We start from the raw sequence: 22,571 nt of genomic DNA on the forward strand, positions 1-22,571 counted from the left end.
GGTATTTTGTGGAAGAGCCACACTCAAGGGGCCAAAGAGCCGCATGTGGCTCACGAGCTGCAGTTTGCCGACCACTGGCCTAGCCCAACTGCACCTCCTAAAGTATGGAAAGGGTCCTGAGACCCAGAGTAGCGTGAACACATCTTTAGTGCCAGAACATGTATGAACTAGCAGGTGTTTTCTGAGCCTTCATCCTTTGTTTCTTCACATTGTCTGTTAAGTTTGTTGTGGTGGCAAGATGACAGCAGAGATGCCCATTAGAGCCTTTGGAGGTGCAAGTTGGAAGTTCTGAGGGAAAAAATAAAGCTTGAGATCATTATCTAAATCATCTACAATGAGCACCTTTTCCGACATATATTTTCCTGCTTGCTAACAACTTGGTGTGCTTCAGATGACGTGCAGTTACATTTAACGTTTTTCAATCTGCAGATGAGTGTATGCTCATGATTTCAGTGCCAATTCTGAATGTGTGCATGTGTCTTTTACAGGTTCTGCCGTTCATATACCGCGCCATTGGCTCAAAACATCTTCCTGACAGTAATATAAGTTTTGTGCATTTTGATTCACATCCAGATCTCCTTATTCCTGTGAATATGCCAGCTGACACCGTGTTTGATAAGGAAACTCTTTTTGGGTAATATATGGTTTTGTTAATGATTGTTTATGTGCTTGAAATACCATCTGCAGTAGATAATAAGCAATTAAGGGAAATAGATTTTGTTAAGCTCATAAGTTTGCTTTGTTTGCCTTTTATATTTTATTTAGAGCTAGTGTTGACAGACTTTTTCTTAAAGAGCCAGGTAGTAGATATTTTAGGCTTGCTGGCCATATGGTCTCTGATGCAACTGCTTATCCCTGCCCTCCTAGTGTGAAAGCAGCTCTAGACAGTATGTAAACAAATGGCTGTGGTTTTGTTCCAGTAAAACTTTATTTACAAAGACAGGTGGCTCAGCCAATGTTTGCCAGATTTTGCTATAAAATACAGAATTTTAGAAAAAGAAGACACTTGGTAAGTTATTTGAGCCAGTTCTCCCTTCCTTTCCACTTTAAAACTGAGGCACAAGAAAATGTGCAATAATTTAATTTGTATATCTTGTCTTCCAGTATTGAGTTTTTTTCAACCTCCCAATTTGTTACTTTCAGGCCACAAATCCTGCTGATTTTCAGTTATATAGAATCATTGAGATGAAAGTGAAATTGGTAACTCTATTCTTCATGAAGGATCATACCTAATGTATTTCTAAATAGTTACTTATTAGTTTCTCTTCTGTAAGAAAGTTCCCTGAAATTCTGTCCCTGCCTCTTTAAGTACATATTTGTTAGAATGTAGCCTATTTGTACAATATAAAAAGTTACATAGCAGTAATTTTTCTGATTTATAAAATTAAAAGATAGATACTTGTGTGATTTAATTTTACCCTACTACATTTCACTTTTTCCAAAACCCCAATTCAGAGCACTAGTTTCTAAAGAAACATGGTAGCTCTGCCATTGTCCTTACTCTTTTATATTTAGAGGTTCTATGTCTTAGAAATTGAAAAGAATTATGAAGCAGGTATGCAGATTGTACAGTTAGTCATAGAATATTAGTTCTTAAACTTTTTAGTCTCAGGATTCCTGTATACCCTAAAAATCATTGAGCTTTTTCTTTAATGTGGGTTATATCTATTGATATTTACCATATTTGAAATTAAAACAGATCTATATAAAATATTAATTTCAAAATAACAATAGACCTCTATATGTTAGCCTTAATAATTTTATGGAAAAATAAATGTATTTTCTAAAGAAAAAAAATTTAGTAAGAAGAGTAATACTGTTTAAATTTTTATAAATCTCTTTTATATTTGCCTTTATAAAAAACAGATGGATTCTCATATCTGCTTCTGCATCCAGTCTGTTGCCATATGTTGTTTTGGTGGAAGTATATGAAAAAGATTCAGGAAGATAATTTTCATAGCCTTTTCAGATCATTGTGAATATTCTTTAATATTATACCGGCACTTGATAAGTATTAGTTTCCTAAAGCTTAACTAGACTGTAGAATCCAACAATTCAGATTCAAGTCTGAATAACCATAGTTTATTCATCAGTTTGGTATTTAGCCTGCAATTGAATCACAAGTGCTTTTCCTTGAGACAACCACTTACTTCAAAGTATGTAGCAGAAGTACTTTCTGTGCACTTCTCATTTTGTGATATAAAAATAGATATAAGCCACATTTTAAAATGTATACTCAAGATCAAGTTATAATCATGAAGGACATTCTTACCTGAAACTGACTTTGATGGAGTGGGGAGAGCATTAGTGCATGGTAGTGAAGAATACAATGACTACTAGTAGAGTTTGGTTCTATTACCTTGATTAATCTTAGGACATCAACCCACCATTGCTTTGCACCACCTGTGCAAATGTCAATACCATGAAAAAACGAAATAATGCCTTAGTGTTTTAGGAAAACTGTTTTAACTAGTGGTCACAAGAAAGGTCTCAGGCACCTCCTAAGGGTCCCTCAGATCATGCTCTGAAACCTGCTGTCTTAAAATATTATTGTGAATGAAATTACATTTGGAAAAAAATCACTCACTAATAGTTTTCATTCTTCCTCTCTGTTTCTCTTCCAGAGAATTAAGTATTGAGAACTGGATTATGCCTGCAGTTTATGCTGGCCATTTTTCCAATGTAATATGGCTTCATCCCACATGGGCTCAGCAAATCAGAGAGGGTACACATCACTTTTTAGTAGGCAAAGACACTTCTACCACAACAATCAGGTAATTTCCTCATATTTATGAGTATGAAAGGTTGAATGCTTCTATCTTATGTTGGATTCCTGCAATAATTTATAAGTATCTCAACATATACATAGAGTCAGAATTAGCCTCCGCTCTTCTAAAAAGAGTTCTCAAACACCAGGAACAGGTTTTCAAGTCTCTTGACCTTCTTCACACACCATCTATATTTTGTTACTGGTCAAGATTTTTGTTGTGTTTTTTTTCCAGTCCTCACCTGAGGATATGTTTGGTGGTTGTTTTTTTATTGATTTTTAGAAAAAATAGGAAGGGGGAGAGAGAAAGAGAAACATTGATGTAAGAGAGAAATATCTATCAGTTGCCTCTCACGGGCGCCAACTGGGAATACCGGGATCGAACCTTCAACCTTTTGGTGTATGGGACATAACACTCTAACTAATTGAGTCACCAGGCCAGGGTGCCAAGTCTGTTTTTGAATAACATGATCTTCATCATCTAGAATTTTAGCTCCATTGTTGACTAACTCCATTAAATCGTTGAAGTACCTTTTATATTTAAATATTTAATGATACATTTACTATTTTCTTCCAATATAACTATGATCTGCTGAATGGAGCAATTAGTGGTGAAAAAGCAGAATTATCTTACTTTTATTTTGTAATTTATTTATTGTTGATTTCAGAGAGGAAAGGAGAGGGAGGGAGAGATAGAAACATGAATGATGAGAGAGAATCATTCACCAGCTGCCTCCTGCAGGCTCCCTACTGGGAATGGAGCCTGCAACCTGGGCTTGTGCCCTTACCAGGAATAGAACCATGACCTCCTGGTTCACAGGTCGATGATTAACCACGAGCCACACCAACTGGGCTCTTTTATTTTATTTTTTATTTTTTTATAAATCAAATGACTAAAAAGTAGATTTGGTGTTTTAATTTTATTAACATGATTAGCTTTAGATAATCTAAATTAAATTACAGAATACTCTGGCAGTATACACGTGCAAATATTTTTGTTGTAAAGCTATATAACCAATGTTTTGTGTATCTTCTTAATTCTCTTGTGATGAGATGAATGTTTTAAGTAGTGGAACTATAACTTTCTATAACCTGGAGGATAGTGGGATTAAATGATAATACATTGAAAATGAAATAATCTTTCTCATTGAAAATGATAGTTTTTACTTCTGGCTTACCTTCATGATACGATTCACTTTTGTTATATATTATTATCAATTACACAAATAACTTAATTTTGTATATATGAAATTTTATTTATTGAGGATATAATACTAAATAAATAGGGTTCCTCATATAATAAATATTATACATAATAACAGCATATGTGAAAGAGTGGTAGGGTTTTTATCAATACTTCAGTGAGTAAGCCTGCTTTAACCTATAACGGATTTCTGCAAAATCAAATAATTTTGAGCAATCTGAAATAGACATTTGAAACTCAGTGTAATAACAATATTAGGAAGATTTTGATTTTCTCATGATCTTAATCCTACAAGTAAAAATTTATGAAAGAAACTCCCATACATGTAGGTATGCAGTCTGAAATGTGTATGTTTGTACTAATACTAACAAAGTAAAATATCCATTATTAAAGAAGAATACAGATTTAGGTTAAGCCTTTGTCTTTTTTAGGATGATACAGTTTTTAATAAGCCTGGACATTAGTTTTATTGCATCATTAATCTTTTGGGACAATTATGTCTTTTTCAATTTAAGGCTGTATATGTTGGAGTAGAGTGGGTGGAAATAACTATTAACCATTATTTTAGTTGGATAGAGCCTGCATTCACTGTTCATAATACTTACCAAAGCATAATATAGTTGAAAAGCTAAGATCATGCCAATGTGTCTAAAATCAGAAATCTACAACTTGTGAAATATGTTCTGCACGTGTACAAGATTTTTTTAAGTTGCTATTTATATTAAAATATTATGATTATATTAAGTTTAACGAAGCTTTGAAATACATCAGAGGGAGCTTCTAATATGAGAAATTATTTCCAGATGTGTAATTTTTCTCTTAAGTGATTTTCTTTGGGGGAGGGGGAGGGTGTTGGATAAAGTTTCAACTGGTATGAGAGAAAGCCAAGGCACCGGCTTGAACAGCATCATTTTCCTTTCTCAGATTAGTTTACCGCATACAATCCAGGGCCTAGATGGCAGTTCTGTAGTTTGGGTAACCCCAGTTCCTTCTACCTTTTTGCCCCATTACCTCTAGAATGTTGCCTTTGTCCTCATATTCCAAGTGGGCTTGCCACTTCCATGTCATAATGCCAGTCGGTGGGGAGGGGAGAGCAAGGCGAGAACTTAGTCAAATGGCCACACCTAGCTACCAGACAAACTGTGACTGGGCAGTTGTGTGCCCAGTTAAAAACTTGGGGAATGCTATTTCTACAGAAGAATAGGAAGTGCAATATTAAAGACAGCTCTCAGGTTTTGTCTAATATGTCCTTTCTTATAGATCTGCAATGCCGTGGAAATGCTATATGAAACAGCAGTTAATTTGTCTATTCATCTTTAAAATAGTTTTTTCCTCTGATCCAGGGTAACATTTGTCTAATTCCGTCCTTATAGATCTGCAATGCCATGGAAATGCTATATGAAACAGCAGTTAATTTGTCTATTCATCTTTAAAATAGTTTTTTCCTCTGATCCAGGGTAACAAGTACAGATCACTACTTCCTAAGTGATGGTCTTTATGTAACTGAAGACCAGCTAGAGAACCAAAAACCTTTACAATTGGATGTAATTATGGTAAAGCCATATAAACTCTGTAACAATCAAGAGGAAAACGATGCAGTGTCTTCTGCTAAGAAACCAAAGCTAGCACGGGAAGACGCAGAACACACTGCCTCTACTAACTGTGCCTCTTGTTCAGAAGGATTGGAAAAGGACACGGTGACCCAGAGAAGGGTCCACACCAGCCTGGAACCTTCATGTTCACGTTCTTCTGAGAGCCAGGAATGCCAGACTACAGTCAGCTCTGGAGAAATTCTGGAAATTTTGAAGAAAGGGGATGCATTTGTTTTAGATATTGACTTAGATTTTTTTTCAGTCAAGAATCCCTTCAAAGAAATGTTCACTCAGGTAAACATTTTTAAAATGTAGATCTTGAGAATTATATGACATTTCTGTAGATCAGGGATCAGCAAACTTTCTGCAAACAGCCAGATAGTAATGAGTGTATTGGAGGGTGTCTTATGGCCTCTGTCACATATTCTTCCTTGTTGTTCTTTCAAACCCTTTGTAATTATATACACCATTCATAACTTGAAGGCCATACAAAAACAGACCCCTGCTCTAGATAGTATTTATTATTTTGCATCTATTACTAGTAATTGGGGTGATGTGTGCATGGGTGGTTGAAAAAAAAAAGTGATATAATAGAAGAAAGTGTGTACATTAAAGAATGTCAGTCTCTTACCTATTCCCATTCCCTCAGATTCTTACCTCGAAACAAATACTATGGTCAGTTTTTTATGGTATCTTCCCAGAGATGATTTTATATATATATATACACATACACACACACACACACACACACACACACACATACATACATACTAGCACGGTTCACGGATTCATACACATTGAAAGGAAATTAATTAGAAGGTGGTCGGCAGGGCAGGACTGGGCAAGACAGGCCAGACACGCCCTGGAGCCAACCTCCCGTGGTCCCTCCCCGGCCAGCCGCACCTGGGGTGGCACCATGGCTCAAAAGGCATCTACAGAGTGAGCAGGGTCCCTCTGGTAGGCAGGGTCCCTCGGCCTGGACTCCCGGGATCAGCCAAAACTGGCTCTCTGACATCCCCTGAGGAGTCCCGGAGTGCGAGAGGGCACTCTGCAAAGTTGCTATTGTACAGGGTGTGGAACGCAAACACAAGTATTGAGTAAACCAGATTCGGGGCCGACAGTGCCCCAGCAACAACATAACCCATGGCCGAAGTGGAATCGCACAGCCCCGTGAGGAATCGGGCTCCTCCTCTCTGGTTTCAGAGTGCATCACCCGAGAACCGCTGCTGCCAAGTCACTGCAGCTCAGCAGCTCCTGGTGGTCAATGTGCTTCATAGCAGCTCGGCATCCCCTGGTGATCAGTGCACGTCATAGTGACTGATCGGACACTTGGCATATTAGCCTTTTATATATATAGATATACATACGTATATTTCAGAGAGGAAGGGAGAGGAAGAGAGAGATAGAAACATCAAAGATGAGAGAGAATCATTGATCAGCTGCCTCCTGCACACTCCACATCGGGGATTGAGCCCACGACCTAGGCATGTGCTCTGACTAGGAATCGAGCTGTGACCTCCTGGTTCATAGGTCGATGCTCACCACTGAGCCAGGCTGGCCAAGCCCAAAGATATTCTATGTCTATAAAACCCTGTGTGACAAATTTTTCAGTAAACAATGAGGTGCCTAATTACACATGTACTTTTTATAACTAATCTTTGAGTCCTGTGATCCTTAGGATACCTCAGCAGATCTTAAATGCAAATCACCAGACAATACCAGTATGCACTGATCTGAAATAAAATCATGTATTTGGGAAACTGATGAGTTCATGGTCCAAATGAGCATTCAAAGGTGCATTTTATGGAAATGTGTATCTGCTTGCCTTAGTGTTCAGAAAGTTGTCCCAGATCTATTTTGGGGAGATTCAAATTAACTGTCTTTTTTCAAGTTCAGTTTTTGATTTATAATGATGCTGCTGCACCTTACAATCCTTATTCTGTATACATATCAGAAGCTATTGTGATTTATCTAAATAATCATAGACCTCTACTTGTCGTGCCCAGATGGATAAAATTAACTCTGAAGAAATGATAATATTTACAATGAAATATGAATTATACATTTTGCCTGATTTTCCCAGATAGATCTTTTAATGATTATATAAGATGTTCTTATATCACAGCCATTTTTCACTTAAGCATATCATTGAAAAAATTAATTTTTTTCTAGTATATGGATTTTTTTGTGTTGTTTTTAGGAGGAATACAAAATCTTACAAGAGCTGTACCAATTTAAAAAGCCTGGCACCAACCTGACAGAGGTATCCTCCATTTATTTCTTTTGGGCTTATCTATTTGTCACATATTTAATAATATCTTAACAGTTTACTAGAGGGCTCTCAACTGTCCGAAATCTTTGTGTGTGTGTTTATTGGGGAAGTCTATGATTTGTACTTGGAAATCATGTTTTAATTAATTGAATTGAGATTTTTTATTTGTTTGTTTTACAGAAGAGGGTATTTTTTAAATTAAGTTTATTGGGGTGACATTGATTAATAAAACCATACAAGTTTCAAGTGTACAACCCAATAAAACAGCATCAGCATAGTGCATTGTACACTCACCACCTAAAATCAAGTCTCTGTTCCCGTTTATCCCCCCTTTGCCCACTTCCACTCCCCCCACCCTCCTTTACTTGTTTTTGAAAGAATAACTATAATCTCGGCTTTTCTGTGCATTTAAAGGAAGATTTGGTAGATTGTGTTGATACTCGAATTCACCAATTAGAAGATTTAGAAGCTACTTTTGCTGATTTGTGTGATGGTGATGATGAAGAAACTGTACAGAAATGGGCTTCAAACCCTGGGTAAGACCTTTTTTCTCCAACTCTACTATATTTCAGTCCTAGATAGATTGCTAGATTTACTAAATTGCTTTTAAAAATTAGTATTAAATTTCAACACAAATATACTAGTTAGCATTTATTATTTTCTGTGTGCTCAATATAATTCTAAGGTTTTCCTTGCATTACCTTATTTATTACTTATAACAATCTTATGGCTTCATTATTATCATTTCTATTTTATAGATGAGGAAACTAAGGCACAGAGGTTAAGTCATCCCAAATCACATAGCAAGTGGGTGTGCTTTTAGTCATTGTGCAGCAGCTGCCCCTATTATATACAAGATGTGGTGGGTTTCATGGAAGATTAAAGATGAGTAAGACAGTCCCTGTTCTAAGTAAAATAAAAAAATTTACTAAACTAGTAAATTATAATATGAAAACGTGCCTCTTTTTAAGGATAGCTCAACTATGAGTAGAAGAGTTTCTTTTCAAGCTGCCCATAGCCTCAAGGAGCAAGATTTGAGAGCTGAGGTTTTCATTGGGTCATTTATTTGGCTAATTCTCTCAGTGTCAACCTGAAAATAGGGAGACAAAAGTTCTTTTAAAGTGATCATCTATTTATTTGGGGGCAGAGTGAAGAATGCCTTTAGTATTAATGCTAGTTTGAAAGAATAGTAAGTGACATAAATATTATAGCTACCGTTCTCTAAAATAATTATTTAAGTTATATAAACTCACAAGACCAGGTAACTAAAATAAAACTGTCAGACACAAACTTTGTGTGCCCATGAGCATAGAAGACCAGAACCAGCTTATTTTCAAATTGATCTCCCACAAACAGACTATTCTCCACATGTAAATGTGAGAAATCTGTCATAAGGTAGCAACAAAATATAGTTAGAATCAGTAGTTCGAGCCACTAAGATTTGTTATGTAACAGTTATTGAAAACTAGAGGCCCAGTGCACAAATGGAAACTAGAAAAGCAGTTATCTCTGGGGAGAGGAATTATTTGGCTAAATGATGAGGGAGAGATACCTTCCTTTGCTATGTATTACTTATGCATAATCACATCAGTAAATATTAACCCGGCACTTTAACATCAGTTCAAGCTTTTTTCAACACTGTGTGCTAAAGGCACTTACTTTTCTTGCTGATCAAAGTGACTTTTAAAGTCACAGTAGAACTTGCATTTTTAAGGAAAAGGAAAAGCTCAGTTTCTCAAGTGCTAATTTTCAATCTTGAACACAATCTGTAACCTTTTTAGGTAAGAAAACAGCAGGGAACTTTTTTTTTTAAAATATATTTTATTGATTTTTTACAGAGAGGAAGGGAGAGAGATATGTGCCCGCAACCAAGGTACATGCCCTTGACCAGAATCGAACCCGGGACCCTTCAGTTCGCAGGCCGACGCTCTATCCACTGAGCCAAACCAGTTAGGGCGGGGGAACATTTTTAAGATGACATTTGAACAGCGTTATCTTTCCTTTCCCAACAATCATATTAATGGCGAATTTTAAGGGTAATGTATCACTGGCTGCTGTAGTTTTGGTTGAGGTGCTGTGATGTTTAATTGAGCTGTGGCTGTTTTCCAGAATGGAATCACTAGTTCCACTTGTGCAGAGTTTGAAAAAACGGATGGACGTGCCAGACTATGAAATGGTAAATTATTTTATATTGAAGTAAAAAATTGGCCCTTTCCAAAGGCATTTCTGGGTAGAAAAGTGTGTTTTTTGTTAAAGTAGGTCACTTTTATTCATGTTCTTGGGAAGTGTGAATGAATATTTTTTAAGTGGTGAAAAAGAAATACATGCTTTTTAGAAGCTGGAACATTTTTCATTTTTCTAGGAATAACATATTTTTCCCAATTTTACCTATGAGGCAAAAGTGCTGTGTTTTTGTTTTTGTGGGGTTTTGTTTTTGTTTCTGTCAGATCTCTTCTTCCCAGAGAAAAGAAAGAATACAATTTTTTTTTTTTTTTTTTTTACTCCTTTCCTCCTTTGTTTCCTGACTCTGTAAAATTTTCTGATTATAAAAACCAAACAGAAAGACCCAAGAAAGCACTCTGGTGAGTTGGTTCTTACATCTTAACTGAATCAGCTGTATAACTGACTGTTTGCCAGCCGTGACTTGAATTCTGTGGCAAAAGAGAATACCTTTAATGATAATCTCTTTTATTTTGATATCATTCTGCAGTCTTTGAAGTATAAATTTTCCCAGCTGAAGTTCATGTGCCTTTTCTCTGATTTTGAGCCAGAGCTCAGACACACACATACCCCCAGCCCCAGCCTTGTGTTCTTTTATTTCTGGTGCTTCTTAATATTTTATTTAATCATGGAATACAATTGAACCACCTAATTTGGACTGAAGTTTACATATTGACTTAATGCTAACTTTATGAGAATAAAAAATACCAGCAAAAGAATATTTTGGTTAAATTGTGGCTAATCTAAGACTCATCTTTTTTTTGTGTACATTCAGTATTATTTTGTATTGGAATCAGGTGTACAGCATAGTGGTGAGACAATCATATACTTTACAAAGTGTTCGCCCAGTATTTCTAATACCCAGCTAGCACCATACATAGTCATCCTTCTTTTTAATGGCAGTTACTAAGAATGAAAGAGAAGCCCTGACCAGCAGAGCTCAATGGTTAGAGCATCGGCCTGGGCACCGAAAGGTCACAGGTTCAATTTCTGGTCAAGGGCACATACGTGGGTTGCAGATCCAACCCCAGCTCCTGGTCAGGGAACATGTGGGAAACAACCAATTGATGTGTGTCTATCACATCGATGTTTCTCTCTCCTTCCGCTCCCTTTCTTAACCTCCTCCTCTCCCTCCCACTCTCTCTGAAAATCAATGGGAAAAATATTCTCACTCCTTGGGTGAGGATTAAATAAAAAATAAAGAATGAAAGAGAAGACACTTAGGGTTTAAAAATGCTTGCGCTCATGTGATATTAATGCATGTGACTTCATGCAGATCTACTTTCATTGTTCCATTGCATCTGGGTTTTGTGATGGTTGGGAGGGTTTTATACACTGTTGAGAGAAGGGATGTCATGGGCTCAGTCACCGATTATGTAATCAAATATGGCATGCCTATAGCTGCAGGGTTAGGACACTGAGTGTTTTAATCAATTTAGTAGAAAAGATCATGCAGAGTGTCATTTACTACATTGACGGATCATTGCCAGTTAAATCTTTGATGTTAATCCAATAAAATAGCAGATTAGTGTTTTCCCCATGCTTTGCACTCATGTACGCTAGGCAAAACTGACATATTTGAGATCCAGTTTTCCAGAACTTCAAAGCAGAAGCTGCAAAATGCCAGCTTGTGAGCCACTTCCAGCTTTCAGGCATATTGAGTTTGGTGAGTCGTTTATATTTAAAACGCATGTATAGATATCAGCAGTATGTGCTTATACACAAAGGATACACAAGAAACTAGGAACAGTAGGTTAAATAAGATAGGAAGACTCTCCCTTATATTCTCCTAAAGCTTTGAATGTAGTACTAAGTGCATCTATTTAAAAAGAAAATAATACACTGGGAGAAAAGGTAAGGTGAGAATATTATGTATAGTTTTATATCAGCTTTTAGAATCTAGGTGAAATGGATAATTTGCTAGAAACTGAATTGTCAGAAAGACGTAAATACAGAAACTGAATGAATCCATAATCATAAAATAAACTTAAAGAGTAGTTAAAGAACTATTTCTAGAAAAGGCATCAGGCTCAAATAAGAGTATAGGCCAGTTCTTACAAACTTGAGAGAATAAGTAACTTCTGTGGCACAGAAATTATTAAGGAAAAAAATCATCCCAATTCACAAAAATATTAAAAGATTTGTCAGCAAGGCAATTAATGGATAAAGAATCTTCTAAAAACAATAAAGCCTTACAGTGTAATTTTTAATTGTCTTATTTTCAGGTTCATCAGGCTGGTCTAACCTGTGATTATTCAGAACTTCCTCACCATATCAGCACAGAACAAGAAATTGAGTATCTTATTCAGGCTGTATTTTATTTACTGAAAAATTTACCAAAACCTACTCTTGTAACAATTGCAAGGTAAGTGTGATAGCCTGAATAAAGGCCCATCAAAGATATTCATGTCCTAATCTTAAGAACTTGTGAAAATGTTATATTGGCAAAAGGACCTTACAGGTGTTGATTAACTCAAGGATCTTAAACTATGGAGATTATCCTGGATTATCTCTGTGGATGGAATGTAATCACGGGGATCCTTACAAGGAAGATAGGTTAAAAGTCAGAGATTGGAAGGTGCAAGGATGTTGGCTTTGAAGATGGAGATGGGGCCACAAGGTCAGGAATGACTGCAGGCAGCCTATAGAAGGTGGGAAGGCAAAGAAAGCCAAAAGAAGAAATGCAGTCCCGCAGCACCTTTATTTCAGGACTTCTGACCTCCAACAAAACTATAATAAATTTGTGTTGCTGTAAGCCTCTATGTTTGTGGCAAATGTTATAGCAGTGACAACCTTTCTAGATGAATTAATACAAATCTCCCTGAATGAATCTGCTGATTACTGATACAGTAATTTTTTAATCTATTTTTTTACCTTCTCAGCTCAATTTCAGATGTATTTTCTCTTCCCTCTTAGTAATGGTTAGCAAAGAACATGTTATCTTGTCTTTGAAGTTGGTGTTTATTATTCAAATAAACACTAAACACGGGAATTCCCATTTCTGTGTCCTACAGAGGAATATTTAGGTGCTGCCATGTTTTAGATTTAAACATACTAATGTGCTGAATAGTTAAAACAACAAAAACTTCATTTTCTATGTTCATATTTGGGCTGGTTTTATAGAAAACTGTTAGATTCTAAAATAACTGCTTTAAATACTCAAATAATGTTTATGTTTTGTATGACAAGCATTTTGTAACATCTTTTATGGTCCTACAACAAAATTCATAGGTAATCTAACTGTGCATAATTTTAAAGTATATGGATATTATACATAATATATACATAATACAATTGTCTTAGTCCATTCAGACTACAGTAGCAAAATATCATAGACCTGTTGCTTATATAAACAACAGAAATTTGTTTCTCACAGCCTAAAGGCTGGGAAGTCCAAGATGAAGACACCAGCAGATTCAGAGTTGTGGTGAGAACCTGGGTCCTGGTTCATAGAAGCCATCCTCTCCCTATAACCTCACGTGGTGGAAGGGGTGAAGGAGCTCTCTGGGATCATGGTTGTAAAGGCACTAATCTCATTTATGAGATTCCTACCCTCATGACCTAATCACCTCCCAAAGGCTTACCTCCAGATATGATCACATTGGGAATTAGGTTCCAAATAATGAATTTCATGGGGGAGGGAGGGTACACAAAGACTTAGTCTTAGTCTATAGCAGTAACCTACTTATATACCTAATTTAAATATATGTTCATATATGTATATACACAGAAATATCATTGTAACATAAAGGAGGAGTGAAAGTCATTGATAAAAGTAATACATATTAAAACAGAGCCACAAAATGTAACAGTTACAAACGCAGACAGATACTCACATGTTGTATGAGCCAAATAACTTGAACGACGCTGCCATAAGTGACAGTCTTTCTAGTTAAAACAGTCTCTTGGTCCAATCTTCCTTCAATTAACAGAGTAGTTTCATTTCTGAAAATTTTAGTACATATTGAATCTGTTTTCAAAAATACTTTCTTCATATGATACATTCTAGGTTCAAACAATGAAAACCAGGACCCGGTTTTGCACTCTGTGAGTGCTCTGTGGGCTTGGAAAGTATTGAGGACACAGAACGGTCATTCATATTTATGTTGCAGGACTATCCTGCATATTGTAAGCATTCTTGCAGCCCTGTCCTCTTTCTCTGGCCCCTAATTATGATTTGATAATCAAAAATGTACCTACAGAATTCCAAAACTCCCTGTTGGTACTCCCATCAAGAACCACTCCAGCCCTGGCCAGTGTGCTCCGTGGTTAGAGTGTCCGCACCAAAGGGTCCCGAGTTCTATCCCAGTCAAGGGCAGTACCAGGATTGCAGGTTCCTTCCCCGGCCCTAGTCTGGGCAAATGTGGGAGGCAACCAATCGATGTATCTCTCTCATCAATGTTTCTTTCTCTCTCTCCCTTCTTCTCTCTCTCACAATTAATGGGGGGAGGGGAGGGAGGGGAAGAACCAATCTAATAGTGTTAAAGTGGCCAGAAATTTTTTTAAAGCATTTAACAGCCCCTTATTTGTCATAAATTAATCTTTTGTATATGATACTTCTTCAAAGTAGGTCTTTATCCATATGTTTGACAGTATTTAATAATTTAACATTGTTGTGTATCATTTATTATGTGTTAAATATTTACATCAAGCCATAAAAATCACCTAATCACCAGAGAATGGAATGAGTTTATCACAAGTAAGGTTATTTAGTAAGACTGTTACTTGTTCAGTTTTAAATACTTGTGATAGGGAGTAGGCTAGATAACTCATCCCATTTCTATCTATAAAAGTTTCTATACCGCTCTTCCCAATCCGTCCTTCTAAATGGCTACCTCACCCAGGTCAGAACCAGGAGACACTGATCAAATCATTTCAGATCTTAGTCCAGCTCTCTTTGTCAATGACGTCATAACTGCCTGGCCATTCAAGTTGTCCTTGGTGATTCTAGAAAAACTCCCAAAATGTCAATTTCTGTCCCATCCACTTGGCTCTTTTCCTCAATACTTACCACGTAGGAAATCAATCCCTACACCAGCACATTCCCACACTTCATTTTGGACAATCCTATACACTTGTGTAGTTAACAGATTGTTTTTAGAAGCAGATCCCTTTTATCGGTTGGAAAGCCTCTTCCCTCCTAAGTTCTAGCCCCAATGTACACATAGAAGAAGGGAAGGATGCCAGTCACTACAATAATGAGCCCCAGGATTCCCAGCAACATTTCCCTCTCAGGGCAACAGCAGGCCAGTGAGGAAGCACCGGGCCTTTGAAGATGGGCCCTGTGCATGTTAATCTTTCTCGGTTTCAGGTTCCTTTAAAGGGAAGGTAAACGTACCTGTTTCTTGGTGTGGCTGAGAAGATTAAAGAACATAGTTGTGTCATGTACCTGACATGAATAAACATTTAGTAGCTTTCAACTGCTATTATTCCAAAATTTAGCATACTTCCTATTTTATATTGATATCAACACATACAGGCTTTTCCTCACTGCACAGTGATCTCATCCTATTTATGTGGGATTTTGTTCTTTTTTCTCTTTTTTCCAGGTCAAGTCTGGATGATTACTGTCCTTCTGAGCAAGTGGACGCCATTCAGGAAAAAGTCCTCAGTGTGCTCCGCTCCCTCTATGGGACTCTAGACCTCCACCTGGTGTACTCAGCAGAGTCCTCTCCACCTTGAAACAGCAAAACACTGGACTCCTATTACATTGCGATGTAGTAGCAGGTTTTCATTAACTTATTTGTAAATGAGTCTTCCAGAAAACACTTTGTTTTTATATTAACTTTGACTTAAAATCCTTCAGGTATCGTCAGTTGTTGAATGATGGCAGTTTTGTTGGCATCAAGACTACCCCTGTTGCTTACCTTTCTTCCTTTCTGTAATTGTCCTCACTTTTGTGAGGGTGTTTTGTTTTTCCTCTTTTCCCTTTTTCCTGTAAGTCGGTTAGACTGTATGAGATTCATTAATTCATTGATTTATTCACTCAACTAGCTGACATTTATTGAGACATGTGCCAGACATAATTCCGTGCTGGTGCTGGGTATATGGTAATGAACAGAACAAACATGGCCCTGCCCTTTTGAGGGACAGCTAAGAAACAAATCATGGAAGGACAGCCACAAACATGGCCTTATAGGAAAGTAATATTCTTAAAAGCTACTACCAAAATAATAATAACAACAATAAAACAAACTTGCCAGTTCATGAAAATTTTACAGGAAGTCTACCTCTCTATGAGTGTTTGTTCTGTAGCCCAGCTCTTGCTAAAAATGCTCTCAGCATTGTTGGTTGAGGAGGTCTATTTCAGTAAACTCAACCAAACAAAAATTAACTCTAGTTTGCTAATCAGAAAAGCCATTCTGGAGTTTTGGCCTCCATGAAGGTAAGTGTGAGCATTGATTGTCATTATAGTTCGTTCCTAAGTGCCACTTTATTGGCAGTCTGGGTAGATACTTTTTTCAAATAAACCAGCTCTTTATGTAAATAGTAGGGAAGAAATTTAAGTCCTTCCTTCTGGCCTACCATAAATACTGCCTTCCACCAGCCTCCCATGACTAAGAGAGCCTACCTGACTCGCTCTTACAGTAATCATGGAACTTTTCATTTACTTAATTGGCCAAAGTCTCCCCTTTAGTATCCCTCATGTTCAGTAATCATTTTTACCTACTTGATTTCTTTTTCTTTAAAAGGTAGGATGACATTTATAGAAGAAAAAAACCATTATTCCTCAGTCCTAACACAGTAGTTGTCTTCATTTTTGCATGTAACTTTCAGGCCTTGTGTACCTGTTGAGTTGCATGTCACTAAAATTATAGTGTTACCTAACTTAATGGCCGGTAGCCACAGTCACATTACCATTACCACTCACTAGATGGCAGCAGATCCCATTTTTCCAATGATTCTGTTTTTCTTGTCACCAAGTTGATTTTCCAAGCCTGATAGTGTGAATGCTTATTTCTGTTGTGAAAAGCAAAGCAAAGTGCTTTAACTTTCTATTTTGGTAGAACATTATGTGCCAAAAAGTTTTATTTCTCTATAAGATCAGAATTGTAAAATAGTGCTATTTATTTTTAAATTTTTATTAGAGTTCTGTAAACAGATGTTACTTTTACGAGTAAATTAATTTTGTGTGCTAAAAGAAATAAACAGGTGTGTATTGAGGTTTTGAAATTTTAAACCAAACTGTAGTATTAATTAATTATATATAATTTCTGTGTGTTCATAGCATTGATCTTATGGGTCTGGTTTAGCTAGTAGTCATTTATTATAATTCCCATGAACTGATGTGATTCATCATTGTTTTAACTCAGGTAGAACAAGAGGGCATCAATTTCCTTTTAGGGACACTTGGATTGTTTAGTTCTCATGCTCTGTAATTCTTTTAGAAGAATAAAATTCAGTCCCTACTTGTTGACTAAAACCAACTCAGCAAATTATGTCTGAGTCTTGCTACTACTTGTACTACCTTTGCTTATTTCAAATAGGAAAATATTTAATTTATCAAGACATCCTTCATATGTATTCTAAGTACCAATGAGGAACATCACAGTACAATGTTTGGATTAGGCACGAATATCATTGAAGCATGGGCTTTTGAGTGGCTTCTTTAAAAAGTGACTTAAATGTAAGCATAGGCCATAGCTTTGATATCTTAAGGTGTTCTAGATCCTCAAGGAGCTCGTGGTCAAAGTCCTTAATTCTTTATATGATACTAGAGGCCCAGCGCACGAAATTCGTGCATGGGTACGGTCCCTAGGCCTGGCCTGCGATCAGGGCCATCTTCCCCGGCTGCCCGAAGCTGGCTCCACCCCCTGCCACCCCCCACCCCTCGTTCCCTGTTCATCATCAGGTGATGGGAGCCTGCAGGCCGGGGAAAGGGACCAGGAGGTGGTCAGTGCGCCTCATAGTGACTGGTCTAGCGATCGTTCTGGTCGTTCTGCTGTTAGGGTCAATTTGCATATTACCCTTTTATTATATAGGATTATCTCTGAATACTGGTTTTATTTTAGCAGTTGTGGTCCTAGATTGCTGGCAACATACTCATCGTACTGCCAACAGTTTATAGTCAGTGGCATGTTCCTTAGTACAAGATTGCCTCGTTTTTCTGTGGGACATCTTCATCGTTGGCCTGCGGGGCCCTGCCTGGCCATCCTGAGCAGCAGCGCTCTTGTAGTGCTTCTGAACTAACAGGTCCTGGCTGCTCTTGGCTCACTGCTGCCAGCTGCACTCCCAGGACTCCAAACACCAGGGCCATTCTCTCTCTTTACTCCCATCTGAGTTCAACAAATGAAGTTGTGACTAAGGTTTCTGTGACCCTCGATTCTTAGGAGAGAGTTCCCTGGACAGTGAATATTCTGGCCACTCGCTGGAAGGTTGCCTCTTACCATCACAAATTAGGGAGCTGGCATTTTGCACATCAGTATTTCATAAGTTTGGCTCCTGTGATTCAGAAGCAGGAACCCACTGCAGAGGGGAGGCAGGCCTGAGGCTGCCCGGTTTCACTTCCTTCGAAAACCTTCCCTGTTGAGTCCTCAGCCCATCACCAGCGACAATTCCCATGTCTCTGACTTCAAAATGCTCTTCCACAGCCAGCAGATCCCTGAAGCTATCAGCTGTGAGCCATCAGCACTGCTCAGAAGCCTTGGTGCCTCAGTTACTATGAATCTCGCCAAGATTGAGACAGGTACATGTCATGACTGAATAGAGTAGAGCATAGTGGTAAGTGTGCGCTTCAGGGGGCTGCCACCTGGCCCCAGTGTCCCCTTCTCTATGCCCAGCTCCTTTGTATTATAATGAGAGAATGTAACTCATCAGGGTATTGTGAGGAACAACATATATAAAGCCCTTACACAAGAACCATTCAGTAAACGGGCTGTCATTTCCAAACTCGGCCCTAATTAGAATATCCTATGGTGGCTATTTCAGGTCTCAGCTGCTCTCCTCATGCCTCGCCTAAATACTGATTTTTATTAACTCCCCATTAGCTTCCGCTTATTTCTGTTAATAATAGAATTTCAATTGCTTTATTCAAAGAGGGCAGGTCCTTGCCCATAAGGAAAGAAGTAACAGGGCTTTAAGCAGAGTTGCCATATGTTTTAACTCAGGTAGAACAAGAGGGCATCAATTTCCTTTTAGGGACACTTGGATTGTTTAGTTCTCATGCTCTGTAATTCTTTTAGAAGAATAAAATTCAGTCCCTACTTGTTGACTAAAACCAACTCAGCAAATTATGTCTTTGCTTATTTCAAATAGGAAAATATTTAATTTATCAAGACATCCTTCATATGTATTCTAAGTACCAATGAGGAACATCACAGTACAATGTTTGGATTAGGCACGAATATCATTGAAGCATGGGCTTTTGAGTGGCTTCTTTAAAAAGTGACTTAAATGTAAGCATAGGCCATAGCTTTGATATCTTAAGGTGTTCTAGATCCTCAAGGAGCTCGTGGTCAAAGTCCTTAATTCTTTATATGATACTAGAGGCCCGGCGCACGAAATTCGTGCATGGGTATGGTCCCTAGGCCTGGCCTGCGATCAGGGCCATCTTCCCCGGCTGCCCGAAGCTGGCTCCACCCCCTGCCACCCCCCACCCCTCGTTCCCTGTTCATCATCAGGCGATGGGAGCCTGCAGGACGGGGAAAGGGACCAGGAGATGGTCAGTGCACCTCATAGTGACTGGTCTAGCAATCATTCTGGTTGTTCTGCCGTTAGGGTCAATTTGCATATTACCCTTTTATTATATAGGATTATCTCTGAATACTGGTTTTATTTTAGCAGTTGTGGTCCTAGATTGCTGGCAACATACTCATCGTACTGCCAACAGTTTATAGTCAGTGGCATGTTCCTTAGTACAAGATTGCCTCGTTTTTCTGTGGGACATCTTCATCGTTGGCCTGCGGGGCCCTGCCTGGCCATCCTGAGCAGCAGCGCTCTTGTAGTGCTTCTGAACTAACAGGTCCTGGCTGCTCTTGGCTCACTGCTGCCAGCTGCACTCCCAGGACTCCGAACACCAGGGCCATTCTCTCTCTTTACTCTCATCTGAGTTCAACAAATGAAGTTGTGACTAAGGTTTCTGTGACCCTCGATTCTTAGGAGAGAGTTCCCTGGACAGTGAATATTCTGGCCACTCGCTGGAAGGTTGCCTCTTACCATCACAAATTAGGGAGTTGGCATTTCGCACATCAGTATGTCATAAGTTTGGCTCCTATGATTCAGAAGCAGGAAGCCACTGCAGAGGGGAGGCAGGCCTGAGGCTGCCCGGTTTCACTTCCTTCGAAAACCTTCCCTGTTGAGTCCTCAGCCCATCACCAGCATAGGTAGTTTGATTTTCTGCCTAAAACTCACATCTAACATTTGACTTTATTGCCAAAAACTGTGGATATGAACTTTTGGTCCCTAAAAAGTATTGCTTTTAGGTTATAGCTTTGCTGACTGTTGGAAGAGCAACACTTTCTCACTCCTGATTTCCCTGCCATGTGGAAGCACCTTCCATCACAGCCCCGGCCTTGCTCTCCCTTTCATCCACCCCTCCCTAGGCAAGGAGGAGTGAGAGGAGAATTGCAGGATGCGTCCTATGGGGGAGGCTTACAGATGAGATCGGGAGCGTTCAGGGTGGTATGGCCGTAGACTGGGAGAGGCTTACAGTTGTCCAGCGGTGCCAGCAGATGGCAGAGTCTATCTCTGGGGTGCAGTGTTAGAAGCCAGTTGTTGCCACAGACTTAAGCCACGTTCTCTTAATACCAGTTTTATCAGTAATAACATTTTTTTCTCCATCTGCCTGAATGCCTGTGCCTATTTTTAGGATGTTTAGGAATTTAGTGGAGAACGGTGATGTCCCTGGGCTTCTTCACATCCAACATGACAGTGCTTGCATGGAAACTCCATAAACACAGGAGCTCTTTGGAATTCCAATCAAGAAGGAGGACGCCAAACCGGTTTGGCTCAGTGGATAGAGCGTCGGCCTGCGGACTGAAGGGTCCCAGGTTCAATTCCAGTCAAGGGCATGTACCTTGGTTGCGGGCACATCCCCCAGTAGGAGGTGTGCAGGAGGCAGCTGGTCGATGTTTCTCTCTCATCGATGTTTCTAACTCTCTATCCCTCTCCCTTCTTCTCTGTAAAAAATCAATAAAATATATTAAAAAAAAAAAGAAAGAAGGAGGACATTCTGTGACCATCCTGGACAAACATACACATACCTTCTCACTATACAGTCTGTTCTTCTGCTATGAGTTAGATGTGTTAAAACGTCGTTAAAGACTTATTTTGCTTGTTAAGTGTCTTTCTTGATGTCAGACTGGTGGTTTACTTTCATTTGACACAGCATCCTCGTAGACGTCCTACACAAGCAACAACCAGTTATAAAATACTAGTATAATAAACCTTATAATAGCATAACTTTGCCCCCAAAAAGATACCTTGTGAAGAAATTTAAAAATTACCACCTATTCTTTAAAGGAAATATTACCAAGTTATTGAAGAATATACATGAAGGGGAAAGGGATGTGTTTATATAAGAAAATTCATTGTTATAAAGATGTCAACCCTTCTGATATCAAACTACATATAATGCAATTTCAATAAACATACCAATGAGATTTTACTTTAACTTGTGACACTGGTTCTAAAGTTCATATGGGAAAATAACTATGCAAGAGAAAACAGAAAAAAAATGTCAAGTAAAACTTAAGGTATTAATTATACTATGTACCAAAATACATTATAAAACTATTATATTAGTTAAAAATAGTGCATTACTAGCATGTCTGCAGGCAAATAGGTAAGTGGAACATAATAGTGTCCAGAAATGGACCTAGGTCAGTTAGAGTAAGGATATGTGGTTTAAGAAGGAAAAATAGCCCTGACCGGTTTGGCTCAGTGGATAGAGTGTCGGCCTGCGGACTCAAGGGTCCCAGGTTCGATTTCGGTCAGGGGCATGTACCTTGGTTTCGGGAACATCCCCAGTGGGGGGTGTGCAGGAGGCAGCTGATTGATGTTTCTCTCATCGATGTTTCTAACTCTCTCTATCCCTCTCCCTTACTCTCTGTTAAAAAAAATCAATAAAAAATATATTTTTAAAAAAAAGGAAAAATAGAAAACTAATGGCTTAGATAAAGTGAAAGATAACCTCATTTTTATAAAGTCCAACAAAACATGTTCCTGCTCATCAGGCTCTCGGAGCCAGGATGCTGGGGTCAGGCTCCTTGCATCTTCAGCTCCGCCATCCGCAGTGTGTGTCTTCCCAAGTCTTTCTGGAGGACATCTCCACTCCATCTACCACAAGGCAGAGAGGATGGGGGTGGGGGAGTATCACATGCAGAGGCTGTTATGGGCCCCGCCCATCACTCCTAATGCAGCAGAGGCCGGGAAATTGCCCTGGTGTGTGTGTCTAGAAAGAAGAGGGAACAGATTTGGTAAATACCTAGCATTTTCTCCCACAAGACCCAAATTCTTACTAGTATTGAATGTATAATCAGGGTGGCATTTTATATTAATGGGGAGAGATGAATTACA

At 38.5% G+C, this 22,571-nt stretch overlaps 1 protein-coding gene across 1 annotated transcript; it reads left to right on the top strand.

Annotated features, from left to right (window-relative positions):
- Positions 1–238: 238 nt before the first annotated feature.
- LOC102259436 (chromosome unknown open reading frame, human C5orf22) lies at positions 239–17,482 on the top strand. Its single transcript, XM_005858114.2, has 9 exons — positions 239–274; positions 489–634; positions 2,625–2,774; positions 5,428–5,857; positions 7,764–7,826; positions 8,250–8,371; positions 9,945–10,011; positions 12,281–12,420; positions 15,605–17,482. Exons 1-9 carry the CDS (start codon positions 239–241, stop codon positions 15,735–15,737), a joined length of 1,287 nt encoding a protein of 428 aa, XP_005858176.1. The 3' UTR covers positions 15,738–17,482.
- The last annotated feature ends 5,089 nt before the right edge of the window (positions 17,483–22,571 follow it).

Source organism: Myotis brandtii, unplaced genomic scaffold, assembly GCF_000412655.1.
Source record: "Myotis brandtii unplaced genomic scaffold, ASM41265v1 scaffold115, whole genome shotgun sequence".
Taxonomy (NCBI): Eukaryota; Metazoa; Chordata; class Mammalia; order Chiroptera; family Vespertilionidae; genus Myotis; species Myotis brandtii.

Coding starts and splice junctions, on each gene's coding strand:
- LOC102259436 (XM_005858114.2), top strand. CDS start 239: ATGACAGCAGAGATGCCCATTAGAGCCTTTGGAGGT. Junction 8,372..9,944: donor AAATGGGCTTCAAACCCTGG/GTAAGACCTTTT, acceptor GCTGTTTTCCAG/AATGGAATCACTAGTTCCAC. Junction 12,421..15,604: donor ACTCTTGTAACAATTGCAAG/GTAAGTGTGATA, acceptor TCTTTTTTCCAG/GTCAAGTCTGGATGATTACT.